The sequence below is a fragment of the Pan troglodytes genome, chromosome 13 (genome assembly GCF_028858775.2).
Source record: "Pan troglodytes isolate AG18354 chromosome 13, NHGRI_mPanTro3-v2.0_pri, whole genome shotgun sequence".
Classification (NCBI taxonomy): domain Eukaryota; kingdom Metazoa; phylum Chordata; class Mammalia; order Primates; family Hominidae; genus Pan; species Pan troglodytes.
The window spans coordinates 37,194,764-37,213,890 of NC_072411.2; the positions used below are offsets into that span (position 1 = coordinate 37,194,764).

Genomic DNA, 19,127 nt, shown 5'->3' on the forward strand with positions numbered 1-19,127 from the left:
GGAAAAGCCACCACTCTCTTAAGAAAAATTGTAATAGGATATTAAGACTCTTTTGTGGTAATCATATATTATTTGAAACAAGCATTGTCTAGAGACAGAAATAATTATCATAGCATTTGACCTCTCCCGTATTTCTGAGTCTCTACCAGGTGTTTCCATTCTTCCCACTTTTAGAAACAGTCTCCCAGAGCCTCCTTTTCTAGGGATTCCTTGGTTTGCTCTTGGAGATGTGGTGTCTGGAATTTCTTGTGGAGGAGCTGTTAACTGTGTTGCTCACCCTGCCCCAAAACTTTGTTTTCAGCTGTTACTATTCCTTGACCACAGGGTGCAGGTGCTGAAACCATTTCTGCTTACTGTTCCTAGTTGTTTATTTTAAACAAGATTTGTGATAGCAAAGGTGCACATCCTATGTGCCTTGCGATTATGTTTTGAAAGATTGACCAGATGGCTTTTCTCAGATGAAGCAAATGATTGGGGCATTCTCTTTATGAGACTCGGCACCATTACCAATGGAGCTTAGATCAGTGTGAGGCCCTGTTCATTTTTTGCCCATGTTATTTGGAAGGACAATATTGTTTTAATGTGTGATAAAGTGTTCACAAATTAGCTTGTTCAGTGGCTTAAATTTGTCATCATTTAAAAATTTTCATTAGCCTTTCCATGATAAATGGCATTATTGATGCTAAATAATTAATATTATATGGCAAGGCATTTGCTGTCTTTTAACAAGTTCGTGTTTGAATTTTATGTCTTTTGTTAGGTGAAGTTTTCTCCCACACTGCATTGCTCTTGAAAATGTCTTCCTTTTAAATGAGAAGAATAAGCTCTAATCAAGGGACTCGTTTCTAAAATAGTAGAGTATGAATTAGTGAGCAGGTGTTGCAGGCTTGGTGGCTTTGTGCCTTCAACTCTGTTAGTTCCACCATACGTTATCTGTGACATACTTGGAAGTTCAGTGTTTCCAGCATCTAATGGCACAGTTTACAATTGCGACTTTGCCCAACACAAGTATTTTAAGCATATGTGCACGTGTGCGTGCACACACAGACACATACCCCTTAAAAAAAACAAAAACAAATATGGATCATTGCTTTTATTGGATAAATATAACTTGGTTTATATTATACAAATTTTTTTTCATCTTTTATTAACTGTAGCATTTTCTAAGCTTCTAGTCTGAAAAAAACAGACTGAATATTTTTTCTTACACTTTGACAGAGATAGGCTTTAAACATTTTTTATGAGCACAGGTGAAAAAGCAGGAAGATTGTCAGTTAAGTCGATAATAATTCCAAATGTCAATCTTATCTTGCTGTAAAATTTCACTCCAACCTTGTTGGGTTTAGCCAGCATCAGCTTGAGGATTTGTCCACAAAACTCCTGTGGGAGGATGGACGCCCAGTGGCCTGGACAGCTCACTTTCCACCCTTTCATTGCCTGTCTCTGTCTCCTAGGTTTGTGAGTTGCCTGCTGGAGCAGCCTGAAGTGTTAGTCACCGGTGCAGGAAGAGGACATGCTGGCAGGATCATTCACAAGCTGTTTGTGAATGCCCAGAGGGTATGTGAGAGTCATTATTGACTCCATCATAATCTCTCCAAACCTCTACTTGGGAAGAGGCTGTTTTAGTTCCCACACGTGGCTGATCACACTCATGTCACCTGAGTGTAAGTCTGGGCATTGGGTTTGAACACTGAAGAAACAATGACTTCTGAGTCTTCGAAATCCATTTGATTTCCTACATGTTGAATTAAAATGATAAGTATATTCTAGGACCTAAATTTTAAAAATTAGAAGAGTCCAAAATCCATTGTTATAGAAGCTGGCAGGGAGTCAGTTAGCAATGGCCAGTGCTGTGCTGTGGGAAAAAATGTTTACTCACAGGTACTTCCAAATGAGAATGGAGTTCAGTTTTACCATCTTTAAACCCCATGTAGGGCAAAGTGGAGTCACAACTCAGCTTGAATTATAAATATAATTGTTCTTGTAATGGTGAGGAGATCTACCTTTGAGGTTTCCTAGAAAAGAAGAGGAAAACTTCAGATTTTTAGGGCTATGGAAACAGATTTCAGCACAGAAAGAAAGCCCAGTTTGAAAAATTATCATAACCATTACCTCTAGTAGTGAAAGTAAAGATTTTAAAATTATATTGTATCTTGGTTACTGGCTAAGGGCTCTGGCATCCCACAGATAATTCTCAGTTCAGGGCTCATTAATATTAGGGATTCTGATAAAGGCGTTATGTGCACTAATTACACGCTTCCCCTTATATGGCACTGTGATTACACTAGAATGACCCAGTTTTGAGAGTGTAATTTTCCGAAACAAATAAGAAAAAGAATTTCTATGTGTCTACACGTGGAATAACAACTGGATAATCCCTGTAGAGTTGGTCTGGAGTACAACTAGTTAATATATTCAAATTCATAGCCAAATACACTGATAGGAATTCTTAGCAAGAGCTAAAATCTGAGTTTGTTTATGGGGCAGCTCCCTAAACCTCAGAATTTCAAATTAATAACCAAATATTTATTTCCTTATAAATTAGACTTCTAGCAAACAATAGATGCTTGCTTTGATTTATTTTGTTTTTCTCTCTGGCATGAAAACAAGAACCGAGTTTGGTTCCACATCTGATAATACCTATCCAGTTCACTACCCAGAAGCTTACAAGCACATTTCCTTGTTAGCTACCAATATGAATGTTCCTCATATTGCAAAAATTCTTTCCTCTTTGATCATTTTTAAAAAGTGACATGTTGGCTGGGTGCGGTGGCTCACGCCTGTAATCCCAGCACTTTGGGAGGCTGAGGTGGGTGGATCACCTGAGGTCAGGAGTTCAAGACCAGCCTGGCCAATGTGGTGAAACCCTTTCTCTACTAAAAATACAAAAATTAGCTGGGCGTGGTGGTGAGCACCTGTAATCTCAGCTACTTGGGAGGCTGAGGCAGGAGAATCACTTGAACCCGAGAGGCAGAGGTTACAGTGAGCTGAGATCATGCCACTGCACTCCGGCCTGGGCGATAAAACTCCATCTCAAAAAAAAAAAAAAAAAAAAAAAAAAGTTATGTGTTAAGAGGATTTAAAATGTGAAGTATTTATATTTTTAGTCCTGTGATTGTTACTTATTTTAGATAACTAAGCAAAATTATTTTCCCCAAAATAGAAATAACCTCCTTACCCCCTCTACTGACTGCAAGTAAAACTTTGACAATATAGGAACTTTTATATTTATTTATTCATTTTTTAAAGAGAGGGTCTCACTCTGTGGTCCAGGCTGGAGTACAGTGGCAAGATCATAACTCACTGCAGCCTTGAACTCCTAGGTTTAAGCAATCCTCTTGCTTCAACCTCCCAAGAAGCTGGAGCCACAGGCATGCACCACCACGCCCAGTTAATTTTTATATTTTTTGTAGGGACGGGGTCTCACTTTGTTGCCCAGGCTTATCTAGAACTCCTGGTTTCAAGCAATTCTCCTTCCTTAACCTCCCAAAGTGCTGAGATTATTTCACACCTGGCCTAGAAAATTATAAGAAAATATTAATCACATAATCTCACTACCCATTGATGATTTAACATCTAGTATATACATATGTATATATAATTTTAAAAGTAGGGTTATATTATATAATTACTTCATTATTCTTGTTTTCCACTTAATATACTTAAGATATCTTTCAAAATCACTAAATACAGGAACATAGTATATCATCTTTCAGTAGCCTCATTGTATAGCTAACCCCCTTAATGGCTACTGAAATTGTACATCCATCTACATTATGTCATTTAAGAAAAGATTTTAAAGTTTTCAGACCCTGTAGTGAATGTTTTTAGGGAATTGGTAGACTGTGTAATACATATAACAAGCATCTGGTTGGTACATTTTTAAACTCAGTTCTTAAATGTCTGGCTGAAGTAAACTGTTAGAATTTATTCATGTAACTTTTCTTTTCATTAGCTGATACTTTATATCAATTTTACTAATTAGTCAAGATTTTAACACATTTTTTTAAAAAGTTGTGATGTAATTTCACTTGGTGTTTTTATAGCTTATAGTAATTCTATATATTTATAACTTTTCTTTAAAATTATAAATAGTAATAAGCCTTATCATGATTATAGGTATCTCTGGTATGTACATACTTAAATGGAATTCAGCAAATAAATGACTGACTGGATTTCGCTTCAGACTTGCTAGATTGAATAACTCTTAGGCACCTATTCCTAAATTCTATTTTTCAAGCCATGAACACTGTTTTTTTTTTTTTTTTGCATCATAATTCCCAGTAAAAGAGCTAGGTTTTTGTTGGTCATTTCTCCCATTAAATGATATCATATTTCACCTGTTGAGCCATGGATGCATGAGTAGTAGTAGATGTCTGCTGTAGTTGACAGCTGGGTGTGCTGTGTTTGGTGTGACTTTGTCTTGAATATTCTTTTGATAGGATCATGTTCCATAATGTAGTGCATACTGTCTTTGAAATAATCCTGAACTCCCTTGTCTAGCCCTATTTAAACCATCTTGCTCGTTTCCCTTTCATCACTGTTTCTTTTCTTACCCCTTCTCAAGCTGACTGAATCTTCTGATGAGGTAACAAAATAGCCTTTGCCCCTCATAGTTCCTTGTTCCTTCCCATCCCTCTAATTTCATAAGGTCATTAACACTAACCACCTCTCTCACAGTCTGGATTTGGCTTACCTACCTTGCTGATGTTTAGCGCAACATGATTTCATGTTTCCATTGCCAAAACAATTTTTTTTCCCAAACTGATGGTATTAAAAAAAGTACAGTAATCAGAATTAAAATTGTAGGCTGTAAATGAACATGCATTTTATGTCATTTCAATGAAAAAATAGATGCCTTTAATATTGCGAACTTCTCTTTTGTGGTCATTGCTATATGGGCCTCTATCACTTCGGCATCACATTAGCTGCCCAGCAAGCAAGACCAATGCCCCCACTTTTAATTTGGCAAGTGAACCTTAAAAAGAATCGATTAAAAAATTCTTACCCAGAGTCAAGATGAAAATCATCTTTTCACTCTGGAGAAAAACAGCTCCTTACTGGACTGAGGCTGTCAGACGTAGACTTGGGTCATTGCTGGAAGAAACATAGAAAGCAGCACAGCTCCGAGGTCCTTTTTCATCAGATGTGTAAATATGGCCTTCTCTCTTCAGAGCAGATTGCCTGGCAGTCATCATCCCTCCTGTCTGTCTCCAGCCCGGCTGCTCATGCAGTGTCTCAAGCTTCTTGCATTTGCTGTGTTATGTGGGTTTTGAGTAATCTTAACATATAGCTGACTGCATTACTGAGTAACGTGGGACATTTTCATATCTTTATTATGTTAATTCATCTGTCCTTCAAAAGCATCTGAGTTTAGCATTTGACCTGCTTTTGACTTTAGCATTTGATTCTTTTCCAGGCTGCAGCTATGACTCCACCAGAGGAGGAATTGAAGAGAATGGGCTCCCCAGAGGAAAGAAGGCAGAACTCCGTGTCAGACTTCCCACCCGCTGCTGGCCGGGAATTCATTTTGCGCACCACTGTGCCGCGCCCTGCTCCCTACTCCAAAGCTCTGCCTCAGCGGATGTACAGTGTTCTCACCAAAGAGGACTTTAGACTTGCAGGTGCCTTTTCATCAGATACTTCCTTCTTCTGATTCTTCTAGCATTACTCGTTGGTGGCTTCAGAGACAGTGCTGCCTCCTTCTGAGGGAGGGAAGGTACCAGGGAGAACCTGGGAGGTCCTGGAGAGGGCCCTGTCCAGTTGGGTGATCAGGAATCAAACCAGCATCGGAAAGACTTCCCAGCACCAAGCTTGAGCTGTGTCGTTTCGTGGAGGGGGCAGCGAGGATGGGCTTGAGCTGTTGAGAGATTTCTGCCCTTAGAGATGGCCTTTGTATATGGGGGGGTGGGGGGGGGGACACAAACACATCAGACACTCTGTCCTCACACTGGCAGGACGGTGTTCATCGCATTCTCTTCTGTGACCGGCCTCTAGGCTAGCGGCTGCATTCGTGGTCTGTGCAAACACTTCGTGGTTCTATATATCAGCAGCAAGTGTGCAAAATAAAGGACCTGTTAACTCAGATTTCTGGATATTTTGGTGGTAGCTTCTAGTCCCAGAATCTGTGTTTTTAAAATACTACATGACATTCTGTCTATTCAATCACCTGGTGGTCATCTTTCTTGTACTAATTAACTGTTGATGAGCATTTTGGATATTCTAGGAGAAAGCCTATAATTTCACATAGTTTCTCTTTTTCATGTAACTGTAACTTAAATGTATTACTTCTGATAAAACTATATATCAAATGTCACTGCAAATTAGTTTTATATCTGTCGTGTGAGATTTGTCTTACTTATTTTTCTTTTGGTTGCCATGTAAGTTATGGCCCTGAAAATCGTCTCCCTCCCCTTCTCTTGCTGTACAGCATGCATTCTCTTTTTGTGGTTGCTGGCTGGGTACTGTATTTAATGAAGTAGAGAATAGCACTTGCAAAAATACAGTCTTGGTACCTAGAGACTGTCATGCAGATAGTATAATTTGGTATATGTGCTAATGCATTGAGTAGAGGATTATTTTAACACACTATTTTGCTTTTGTATTTTAGTTAAAATAATCGATGGGGATGTGTAGCCCCCCGTGTGAGGATGACATCACCACATTTCTAGTTTCATGGAGCTCAAGATGTCTTGTGTCTGTGTCGCTAGATGGCCTCTGCTTGGTAATCTTATTTTTAGGCCTAAAATTCCCACTTAAATCCAAAGTAAAAATGGTTATACTGAAGCATAAACCTTGCCTGTGTAATTTTAAAGAATTAATAGAGCTGTGCAAACCCTGTTATTTTTGTAAAAAAAAAAAAACATATCTATATATAATGTGTGTGTGTGTGTGACATATGCACACGTCTCTGTGTATGTGAAGTAGGGGAAGCCCTGGGGGATGACCTCCCAGCCTTTATGATGCTTTTCTCTATGCTGCTGGACTTCATTCTTACTGGTCCACGCAGATGCAGGCGGCCTGAGGCCAGTGCTGTACCAAGTAGAAGACGGTTCCTAAGGACAGAGTTTGTCTGTTTTCTAACAAAGAAAAATTCTACAAAGGAGAGGTTGGGCGTTACAAAGGTATTGTGAATCTAATAAAAGGAAAGTGTCGCTTTCTGTGGCGTTTTCTTTCATTTTCTCCCGCTGAGGCATTTCAGTCTAATTTCATGTGGTTTTGTGCTGTCTCAGCTCTAATGTTTGCAGCCTGCTGAGCCTAACAAGGCAGTGGTCTCAAGAACATTCTTTGTGCCTTTTTAAAGTACTCCATTTTATTTTTATGATAGTTATGTATTTATTTCACAGATATATTTAAGTACCCACTTTGTGTCAGGTACAGTACAAGCAATGAAGATAAAACAGAAACCAAAACACACTCCCTTACAGGGAAAACGGACACCACGTTGCCACAAAATGTTGAGTATAGTCAACTCTGCTGTGTGGATCGGAGGGCCTGCATTTATCCTACAAATAATTGAATGTAATCCTACATTCATGTATTCATTGGCAGTACGGAGTAATAAATGCAGCAATGTCATAAAGTGTTGTAGGAGTTTCTTCACCCAGGCTTTGGGGATCAGGAAAATTACCCCAGAGGGTGTGATTTTGGGATTGAGACCAGAAGCTGAGTAGGCACTGGGGAAAGCATGGGGGGCGTATGGGAAATGGCTTGCAGAGAACCAGGCATTCCTCCAGCCCTGTGTGCAATGAAATCATGATTTTCATTGTGAAGTGCTATATTTCTCCACCTCTTCAATCTGGTCTCGGCCATGTCTTTCTTTGGTCAACAGACAGAGACTTGACAAGTCCTTGCACATTGGGGCTTGCCCTCCCTTCTTGCCAGGAGCCTTGAAGCCACTGTGAAGAAGCCCACTCTAGGGTAAGAGTTGGGGCAAAAGGTAACTGACAGGAGGGGGCAGAAAGCGTATTACAAGCAGAGGAACGGAATGGGCAAAATCCCAGAAATAAGGGAAAATGTCTATTTGGGGGGCAGCCAACATTTCTATTTGGCTGAAGTGTGGTATCTAGAGTGGGAAGGGGCAAGAAATGAAGATGGTGAGGTGAACTAAAGCAAGACCAAGAAGTTCGGGGGAAGCCGCAGCTACAAGTTAGTTAGGGCTTTGCCTTTGGGGCGGTAGTGAGTCACTGAAGGGTTTTGTGCAGGGGAGTGACATGGTGGGTTTTAGAAAGGCCACACTCTGGCAGGAGAGGAGATGCTAAGAAAGTATACGGCTGTCGTATATCTTGAGCTAAACTGTCTGCTCCTTAGAAGAAAGGTGGCAATTACAACTGCAATGTGTTTTTTAATCCACCTGTGTGCCTGAGACCATGCTCCTAAGAGGTGCACATGCTTGTGAAATGGCCTCTCCAGGGCCCTCCTACCCCCATACATTCCTATACCACTGTAATAATTCAGATTTTTCTTCAAGTTGGGGTATTTTAAAACCCTAAGCATTTATGTTTATATTTCATTCATTAGTCCAGCAAATGTTTATTGAGTACCTGCTATGTGCCAGGTACTGTTCTAGGCATCAGGGAGACAGCAGTGACTAGAACGTGGAAGACCTGGTGCTCAGGAAGCTCACAGTGTGGGACACCAAGTGTCAGCAGCGGGTCTAGGAAGGGAGTCTGTCTTCTAGGAGGTTTGATAAGGGAGGGCTTACGAGGCAGTGACACTTGGGCAGAGACTGAAGTGAGGAAGCAGTCCTGTATATAGATGACTAGGAGAAGACTGCAGACAGGGATTGGCCAATGAAAAGCCTGAGGCAGGAGTGTACCCGGCACATGGGAAACACAGAAGGAAGGCCACTGTGGCTGAAGGGGAGTGAGGGGAAGAGGGGCAGGAAAGAAAGTTGCACACGTGCAAGGGCCAGATGTGTAAAGGTGTAGGAGTTGAGATTTGTTTTCTTGATTAAGAAGGGAAGCCATTGGAGAGTTTGAACCAGGGAATGTCATGATGTGACATTTAAAAATTTCTTTGGGGCTGGGCGCAGTGGCTCGTGCCTGTAATCCCAGCACTTTGGGAGGCCGAGGTGGGCGGATCACGTGAGGTCAGGAGTTCGAGACCAGCCTGGCCAACAAGGTGAAACCCCGTCTCTACTAAAAGTTAAAAAAAAAAATTAGCTGGGCATGGTGGTGCATGCCTGTAGTCCCAGCTACTCTGGAGGCTAAGGCAGGAGAATTGCTTGAACCTGGAAGGTGGAGGTTGCAGTGAGCCAAGATCATGCCATTGCACTCCAGCCTGGGCAACAGAGTGAGACTCTGTCTCAAAAAAAAAAAAAAATCCCTTTGGCCACTGTGTGGAAAATACACTGCAGAGGCTGGGGTGGAAGTAGTGAAACTAGTGAGACGAGGGGAGGTGAGAGCACTCTGGACTGGTGTGGTAGCCATGGAGGGTAAAAGGGATCAGATTTGATACAGATCTTGAAGGCAGAATGTGCAGAATTTACAAATGGATTCAGTGAGGGTCTGAGAGTCAAGGATGACTTGAAGGTTTGGGACCTGAGTGAATGATGCTGTCATTTACTACGATGGAGAAGACAGGGAAGAGCAAGTTGTGGGGCTGCTGCGAGTGATGAATTTGAGCTTGGGCCATGTTAATTTTGAGAGGTTTATTAGATGGCTGTGGTGGCCAGCCTCCTGCCTCCAACTCACACACCCTGTGGAGTCCCCCAAACCCACACCCATTGTACCAGGGTTAGTCTCTGAACAACAGAACATGGAGGAAGTGTTGGTATGTCACTCCCAAGGTTGGTTATAGGAGCCATTGCAACTTCTATTTTGGTTCGTAAAGAGAGGCCCACATGGTGCGGAATGGAAGGTCCCTGCCAACAGCCACATGAGTAAGCTTGGAAGTGGATCCTCCTGGCCTGCAGGTAACTGCAGCCTCAGGAGGGACCTTGGGCCTGGACCACCAGCTAAGCCACTCCCAGATGACTGACCCTCAGAAACTGTGTAAGATGCTTATTTTTAAACTGCTAAATTTGGGGGTAATTTATTATGCAGCAATAGATAACTAATACCCAAGCGGTTGGCTATATAAGTTTGGGGCTTAAGGAAAGGGTTAGGGCTTATAATATAATAAATTGGGAAACATAGATAGTACTTAAGCCATGGACAGTATGAGGTCACCCAAGCAGAAGAGGTCTGGGGATTGAGCGAGAAAGGAAGAGGAGGACAAAGACTGGCAGAAAAGATGAAGAAATAGTTACTAAGGCAGAAGGAAAACCAAACGTGTGATGTCTTAGAAGCTAAGAAAAAACATACTTCAAGAGGGTGGGAATTGATCAATTGTGTCAAATGCCACTGAGATGACAAGTAAGATGAGGACTAAGAGGCGACTGTTGTGTCTGTCTATGCAGAGGAGCAAATGCATTCAGAGAGAGGCAAATACTTCTTACTGGGAAAGAATAGAGAAGGGGCTGCCTCGAGGGCAGTCTGGGAAGGTCAGTACCCCTTTGCTAGCAGGGTGGGTGCACTTAAAACTTCTGCCCCAAACCAGGTGGGGTTTGGGTTTCTTGCACTGCTCCTTGCCAGGCATTGGTGGGCAGGATGTGGAAGGGGAGAAGGTCATGAAGCAGCTGCCAATTTGCCTCAGTCCAACAGGTGGCCCGTCTACTGTCCTGGCCCCTACTGCCAGCTCCCCTCTTCTGGGCACACTGTAACAGATAGGGGTGGGTGGGTGGATGGATGGATGGTTGGATGGATGGAGGCCTCGATGCCTCTATGGCAAAAGAGGCCCCACTCTTGTGTTTAAATCTTCTGGCCTCTAATTTACGGTCATCTGGCATCATGAGACTAAGTTTGAGAATATTAGCTCCCGGAAGCCCAAGGACTCTGCCGCTGGCATTTCTTTGGCTCTCAAAAGTGGAACTTGGCTAGTTCTTGTAGCACAAACTCAAGCTACTTCATCTAAGCACAACTTCTCTGCCAGCTCCTCCCCTGGAAGCTTGTGATGTCTGACAGGTGGTCATGGATAGATCCCTCCAAAGTGGAAAGTCCCCCCTCTTGCAGGGAGCGTTCTTGGCCTTAGCTTAGCAGCCAAGGATGCAGCTGAACCAGAAGACCCCCAACTTGGGACCCCATCCGGAGAGGGTGGCGACATGGCCCAGCCACTCAGGGTTGGGGCCCTGCCACCAGCCCACCCACAAGCCCCATGACAGGAGCGCTGTGTGACCTGTGCTCTGGAATGGCCCCTCCTCTTCAGCATGTGCCCCAAAATGGGATGGTGTCCCAGGAGGCAGTCTCCGTCCCTCACTCATCCAGGAGTCTCCCAGCCTGCCTGTGTGCTGGGCCAGGGCCTTGCCTTAAAACAGCCTCCTCTACAGACACCTTTGCTTCCATTAAACTTTGCTTCAGAAAGGTGGCCTCTGCTGTGGCCAGATGGGACACCATCAAAGCTCTTCCAAAGCCCCCCCAGCCACAGGACGATTTGAGTAAATAATGACTTGTCCATGCTATTTGTTCACATTCTTCTTTCTCAGCCCTATTTTGGCCCAAAACACTATTTTTGCCCATGTTACATAACGAGGGAACTGCATTCTTAGTAACCCACTGTCACTCTGCTGTGTTATCTTGCCTATATGAAAAAATGAAATATTTTTAGAGTGTGAATTTCCCAAACGTCCTCAACTATTCTGGGACTGAAGTCACAACATCACGAAGGGAGTGCGACGGTGGGAGGCCCAGCCTCCTCTGTGGCTGTGGCTGTGGCTGAGTCCCACCCAAGGGCTTCCGTTGCCACTGAGGCTGGGTTGGGACGTGCCCTATCCTGCCCTGTCCCAGTGGCAAGTGGCTGTCTCTGCACAGGGCTTTCCACTGTCAGCAGTGGACTCCGCAGCCTAGGAATACTCTTCATTGATTTTCTTGACTCCTGTTGTTACTTTGGGGAAAAAAACACAAGCAATGGCCTGTCCTCTTAGGGACTCAAGTAGGAGGCTGAAATCCCCATTGGGGGTTAGTCCAGGTGAGCAAATTACCCTGAATAAGTGTGTAGGCTCCCTCCCTGCCACCGAGGGACATGGTAAGAAGGCTTCCCCAACACAGGTGTTAGCAGGGTTAATGCTGTCCCATCAGTAAAGCAAACCTGTCCAAAACGCTCAGGGGTTTCAGGCCTTGCCATCTGGCTGGGGAGCCAGACATGTTTCTTTTGTGTGTTTATCAGCTCCCCAGGTGTGTCCTGGTAGACAACTGCTCCCAGGAGCTGGCATAGAAGCAAACCTGCAGGAAAAGCTGACCCACTCCAGGTGTGTGGAAGCTGCTGGCAGGAACCCAGCAAGGATCCAGCTGGGTTGTAATGGAAACAATGCAACCAACAATCCTTGAGCGAGCCGGGATAGATGTGGCCTCATCACTGAAGATTTCATCTGAGACCTCTGCAAATATCCAAATTGTATATGCTCTTAGAGCAGATCATTTTCTCACAGGTAAATAAAAATCTATGTTAAGTAGAAATTATGAGTGGCCTGTTCCCCTGCTACCCACTTAACTTTTCCTTTCTTCTGTGTGTTCAGACGGAGAGAAAAGACAAAAGCTATGTTGGGTCACTTCTCAGGACAGAACTTGGCAAAGTGGCCATAGAGCTGATTTAGGGGATACATTTTCAATTAGGAGATAGGTTTTCAAATTTGAATTCTAGGTTTTCAAATTCGAACTCTATCAGACGTGGTAGAGAGCTACTGATAAATTTGGCAAAAGATATGCAAGGTTTCCAGAGAGAAAATCATGAACCTTTACTGAAAAAGAATTAAAAGACATTTAAGTTGAGAATGTCAATATTGCCATTGTTATATTATTTTGGTAACATACCATTGTTCTTGTACAGAAAGATAAGGTACCACAAAGATGTCCATTCTCCCCACAATGACATATGATTCCAAACAAAATCCCCAAAATACGGTTTTTGATGTTTTTTGGTGGAATTAGAATAGTTGAATCTGAATTGTATATAGAAGTGCCAAAGGCCATGAACAACCAAGCAATTCTTGAAGAATAAGGTCATGGATATTGCTCTATAAGATAGACTTACTGTAATGCTATACTATAAAAGAGTATGGTACTACCCTATGATCCAACCGTCCCCCTACAGGGTGTCTAACCAAAGGAAAGGAAATCAGCATATCAAAGAGATATCTGCACTCCCATGTTGATTGCAGCACTGTTCACAACAGCCAAGATGTGGAATCAACCAAAGTGTCCATTGGCAGATGAATGGATTAAAAATGTGGTGCATGGCCCGGCGCAGTGGCTCATACCTGTAATCCCAGCACTTTCGGAGGCCAAGGTGGGTGGATCGCTTGAGGTCAAGAGTTCGAGACCATCTTGGCCAACATAGTGAAACCTCGCCTCTCCTAAAAATACAAAAATTAGCTCAGCGTGTTGGCACATGCCTGTAATCCCAGCTACTCAGGAGGCTGAGGTATGAGAATCCCTTGAACCCGGGAGACAGAGGTTGCAGTGAGCCGAGATTGCACCACAGCACTCCATGCCTGGGTGACAGAGGCAGACTCTGTCTCAAAAAAAAAAAAAAAAAATATATATATATATATATATATATATATGTGTGTGTGTATATATATATATATATATATGTGGTGCACATACACAATGGAATACTATTCAGTGATTAAAAAAAAGAATGAAGTCCTGTGATTTGCGACAACATAGATGAACAGAGAGGATATGATGTTAAGTGAATAAGCCAGGCACAGAAGAATGAATACTGCATGTTGTCACTCATATCAGGTATCTGAAGAAGTTGGTATCATAGAAGTAGAGAGTAGAATAGTAGTTACCAGGGGCCGGGGAGGTGGTGGGGGATAGCGGGAAATGGGAAGAAGTTGGTTAATGGGTACAAAGTTACAGTTAAATACGAGAAATAAGTTCTGGTGTTTTATTGCACAGTAGGGTGACTATAGTTAACAATACTGTATTGTTTATTTCCAAATAACTAGAAGAGAGGATTTTGAATATTCTTACCATAAAGAAATGACAAGTGTTTTATTGGGGGAACCCGCCCCCAGTATTTCAACATAGGTTCTTTCTATTTCCCGTAAGTGTCGGCCAGCTGAGAAATAAAGAGTAAGAGTACAAAGAGAGGAATTTTACAGCTGGGCCACCAGGGATGACATCATGTATCAGTAGGACCGTGATGCCCACCTGAGTATCAGACCAGCAAGTTTTTATTAAGGGTTTCAAAAGGAGAGGGGGTGTGAGAACAGGGAGTAGGTACAAAGATCACATGCTTCCAAGGGCAAAAAGCAGAGCTACTAATAAGGGTCTAACAAAGATCACAAGACAGAGGGCAAAAGCAGAACTACTGATAAGGGTCTATGTTCAGCGGTGCACGTATTGTCTTGATAAACATCTTAAATAACAGAAAACAGGGTTCAAGAGCAGAGAACTGGTCTGACCACAGATTTACCAGGGCGGATTTTTTCCCCACCCTAGTAAGCCTGAGGGTACTGCAGGAGACCAGGGAGTATCTCAGTCCTTATCTCAACTGCATAAGACAGACATTCCCAGAGTGGCCGTTTATAGGCCTTCCCCCAGGAATGCATTCCTTTCCCAGGGTATTAAAATTAATATTCCTTGCTAGGAAAAGAATTTAGTGATATCTCTCCTACTTCCACGTCCGTTTATAGGCTCTCTGCAAGAAGAAAAATATGGCTCTTTTTGCCCGACCCCACAGGCAGTCAGACCTTATGGTCGTCTTCCCTTGTTCCCTAAAAATCGCTGTTATTCTGTTCTTTTTCAAGGTGCACTGATTTCATATTGTTCAAACACACGTTTTACAATCAATTTGTACAGTTAACACAATTATCACAGTGTTCCTGAGGTGATGTACATCCTCAGCTTACGAAGATAACAGTATTAAGAGATTAAAGTAAAGACAGGCATAAGAAATTATAAAAGTATTATTTGGGAACTGATAAATGTCCATGAAATCTTTACAATTTATGTTCCTCTGCCACGGCTCCAGCCGGTCCCTCCATTCAGGGTCCCTGACTTCCCGCAACAGTGTTTGAGGTGATGGATATGCTAATTACCCTGATTTGATTATTACACAGTCTATACTTGTATGAAAACACTGTACCCCATAAATATGTACAATTCTTATGGTCAATTAAAAGCAAAAGTTAAGGCTGCACATGATGGTTCACACCTATAATCCCAGCACTTTGGAAGGCTGAGGTAGGAGAATCACTTGAGCCCAGGAGTTCAAGACCAGCCTGGGCAACATAGCGAGACCCATCTCTATAAAAAGAAAATAGTAAAAATGGCTGGGTACAGTGGCTCACGTCTGTAACCCTAGCACTTTGGGAGGCCGAAGCAGGTAGATTTCCTGAGCCCAGGAGTTTGAGTCCAGTCTAGGCAACATGGCAAAACCCTGTCTCTACAAAAAATACAAAATTAGCTGGATGTGGTGATGCATGCTTATAGTCCCAGCTACTTGGGAGGCTCAGCCCGGGAGGTTGAGGCTCAGTGAGATGTGATCGTGCCGTTGCACTCCAGCTGCAGTGACAGAGTGAAACCCATCTCAAAAAAAAAAAAAAAAAAAAAAAGGAAAAATTAGCCAGGCTTGGTGGCATGTGCCTGCAGTCCCAGCTACTTGAGATCCTGAGGCTGCAGTGAGATGAGATTGCACTGCACTCCAGCCTGGGTGACAGAGGTAGACCCTGTCTCAAAAAACAGCAGTTAAAAAAAAAAAAAAAAAAACCGTGGCACTGACTTAAAGTAGTCCAATAGAACAGATAGAGAGTTCAGCCAGAAGCAGACTGTCCATATAAGGAAACTTGAGTTTTGATAGAGACAGCAAGGCAGATCAGTGGGAAAAGATGGAATAGTCAATAAACCTCTCATATAAGGATGAGAGGTTACCCTTGTATCCCAAGAGGAAAAATAAAATTGGATCCCTACATCAATCCCTACTCAAAAAATCAATTTCTGGTAGACTAAATACTGTTCTGTAAAACACAGATACATAAAACATTTAGAATACTATGTGGGAAAGTAACTTTAAAATTCCAAAGCAAGGAGGTCTTAAATAAACACAAAAGAATATGAACCACAAAGGAAAAGATGGATACACTTGACTCCATTAATATTAAGGACTTCTGTTTAATAAAGAAAGAACAGAATGAGGCCGGGTGAGGTGGCTCACGCCTGTAATCCCAGCACTTTCGGAGGCCGAGGTGGGTGGGTCACGAGGTCAGGAGATCGAGACCATCCTGGCTAACACGGTGAAACCCCGACCCTACTAAAAATACAAAAAATTAGCTGGGCACAGTGGTGGGCACCTATAGTCCCAGCTACTCGGGAGGCTGAGGCAGGAGAATGGCGTGAACCTGGGAGGCGGAGCTTGCAGTGAGCCAAGATCATGCCACTGCACTCCAGCCTGGGCGACAGAGCAAGACTCCATATCAAAAAAGAAAAAGAAAATACAGAATGAGAAAAGATAAGCTAGGACTAGGAAAATACAGAATGGGAAAAGACAAGCTACAGAATAGGAAAATAAATTTGTACCTAGACAACCAATATGGATTATTGTGCAGAACAGACGTTATAATCCCTCCCTTGAATCAGTAAGAAAAGACTAAAAACTTAATAGCAAAATACACACACACACAAAGATAGGAAGAGGTCTGTCATAGAAGAGTAAAGAGGAATGAGCAAAACACACAAGATAAGTTGTTCAACCTCATTAGTATTTTGAAAAATGGAAATCAAAATCACGAGACACCATTTCACACATACCAGATGGGCACACATTTTGAAGTTAGACAATATTCAAGTGTTGACAAGGATTCTGAGCAACAGGAACTCATATTCATTGTTGGCAAGACTGCAAATTGGTGCAACTTTGGAAAATAATTTTGCATTACCTAATAAGGTTTGAACAAATACATATCCAACAACACAGTAGCTCTGCTCCTGGGATGTACTTTAGGGCAGTGGTCCCTAGACCAGCAGCATCAGTATCACGGGAACTTGTTAGAAATGCAAATTCTCCAGCCACTAGACCTACTGAGGCAGAAACTCTAGGGCTGGGGCCCAGCAACCTGGGTTTCAGTAAGCCCTTCAGGTGACTCTGATGCAATCCAAGGGTAAGAAATGTTTGCACACAGCACCAGGAGAGAAGAACAGCAATGTTCCCAACAGCACTTCTTTAGAGAAACCACAAACTGGAAACTCTGATGTCCTTCAACAGTGGAAAGGATAATTATTTTATATCAGAATAGTGAAAAGAAATGAACTACTATTATTACACTTATTGGCATGGTGAGTATCACAAACGTAAAACTGAGTGGCAGAAGCATGTCACAGAGACATATATGCAGTATAATTTCATTATCTAAAGGTCAAAAACAAGTAACTCAACAATAACCTGTTTAGGAATATGCACATACGTGGTACTCTCATGAAGAAAAGCAAAGGGCTGCTTTCCACACAATTCAGGAGAGTGGGTCTGTTTATGGGGAAGGAAAGGGAACGTACTTGGGCAGCAGAGGACCAGGTTTAAAGGCAGAGGGAATACTCTTATTTTTCAGCTAGGTGGGAGGTACACTGCTGTTCATTTTACTATTTGAAAAAAATAGTTTATATTTAGGCCGGGCACAGTGGCTCACCCTGTAATCCTAGCACTTTGGGAGGCTGAGGCGGGTGGATCATTTGAGGTCATGAGTTTGAGACTAGCCTGGCCAACATGGTGAAACCCTGTCTCTACTAAAAATACAAAAATTAGCCACGCATGGTGGTATGCGCCTGTAATCCCAGCTACTCAGGAGGCTGAGGCAGGAGAATCACTTGAGCCTGGGAGGCAGAGGTTGTAGTGAGCCGACATCGCACCATTGCACTCCAGCCTGGGTGACAGAGTGAGACTCTGTCTCAAAAATAAATGAATGAAATAAAATAAAAATAGTATATATTTCTATCCTAATGTGGGACTAAAAGTTTCCATCACAGAAGATGCAGGATTTGCATTATCAAGTGGTCAATGCAAAGGCTGCAGCCAGCCCGCCGAGCCTGAGGCCTGAGTCTGAGGGTCCAGCTGGGAGCCCCCAGCTGGTCTGGCTTATGCAGACTGGCAGCAGCTTGCATAGTGATGGGGACAATTCTGGATCTTACGGCCGGGTTTGAAGGGATGAGTTAGGGAGGATAAGGGAGTGTGGAGTCCCACTTCTGCCTCTCCACCCCGGGCCTCAGCGGGGCCTTCTCTTTTGCCACCTGACCTCACCGGCCCCTCCATGTCTCCTCTTCTCCCAGTAGGATAAGAGCTTTAGCCAGGGCCTGAGTGGAGGACGGAAGCCAATTTCCAATTTATGAGAACCTTTATAATAGTGCAGTTTTATTGTGTATGTCTTATGTATATCTTTACGTGTGTGGGTACACACAACAAAAAAAGGATATTTATAGTTGTGAGTGGTAATTTTTAAAAACTATTTCATTTACATGAGCATTTAGGAAAGTCATCTATCTTTATAAAAAATCCTTTTAACAAATATTTCCCTAAAATAATGACAGATGGTCAGTAAGTCATTCAGTCACATGACAGAGATTTAGCCTCTCAGTGATCAAACCCAGCACTCTGGCGGCTGCGTGCAAGGGGGTTTAGGGAAGGCCAGGCTGGAGGTGTGGCCATGGGAAGATGCCACCTGGGGCTGCTGCTCTCCAGGTACATGGATGCTACTGTTTCTGGGAGTCACAGGTAGGCGAGTGCTGCAGAAACACGATCATGTTCATCACTCGTTTCTCACAGGGCCTATTGGCCTGCAGTAGTGGAAAGGATAAATTTCCTCTATGCAGCCACAGCTGCATAGAGTATGGGAAAGAGCTGCAAGTCTTCTGGAGCTCAGGAAGGGTGCCCTCCTTTTGGGATCTACCCATCCTTCAAGATTGAATCCACAGGAGGTATTTATGCAAGGACTGGGGCTGACCCCACTAAGAAGGATTTAATGCATCCTCTCAACAAAAGACCTTCCCCAGCACCCTTTTTCAACGACAGGAGGCTGGTCAGAGATCCTGCCATCTGGGCTGTTAGCAGATCTGTGTCTGAAACAAGCAGGCTTCTCAGGGAAACTTCAACCA

General features: G+C 43.0%; 1 protein-coding gene and 1 long non-coding RNA gene across 17 annotated transcripts in view; one reads left to right on the forward strand and one right to left on the reverse strand.

The window, feature by feature from the left end:
- RAB3GAP1 (RAB3 GTPase activating protein catalytic subunit 1) overlaps positions 1-19,127 on the forward strand; it is a 198,652-nt gene that overhangs the window by 134,010 nt on the left and 45,515 nt on the right. For 4 of the 16 annotated variants that reach the window (XM_054679795.2, XM_054679796.1, XM_063791154.1 and 1 more), the window contains 3 exons: positions 1,455-1,557; positions 5,420-5,624; positions 6,611-7,160. In XM_054679795.2, the coding sequence (XP_054535770.1) occupies positions 1,455-1,557; positions 5,420-5,624; positions 6,611-6,636 (334 nt within the window). In that variant the 3' untranslated portion in view covers positions 6,637-7,160. Of the gene's footprint in view, positions 1-1,454; positions 1,558-4,567; positions 4,589-5,419; positions 6,317-6,610; positions 7,161-12,204; positions 12,489-13,128; positions 13,574-19,127 lie in introns of those variants that run through there. The other 12 variants (XR_008546774.2, XR_010150073.1, XR_008546776.2 and 9 more) reach the window with 9 other exon arrangements.
- Positions 1,079-5,420, reverse strand: LOC129143404 (uncharacterized). The gene is made up of 2 exons (XR_008546779.1): positions 5,009-5,420; positions 1,079-2,015 (listed from the first exon to the last, which is right to left on the reverse strand). It is a non-coding gene; the product is annotated as an uncharacterized LOC129143404 (long non-coding RNA).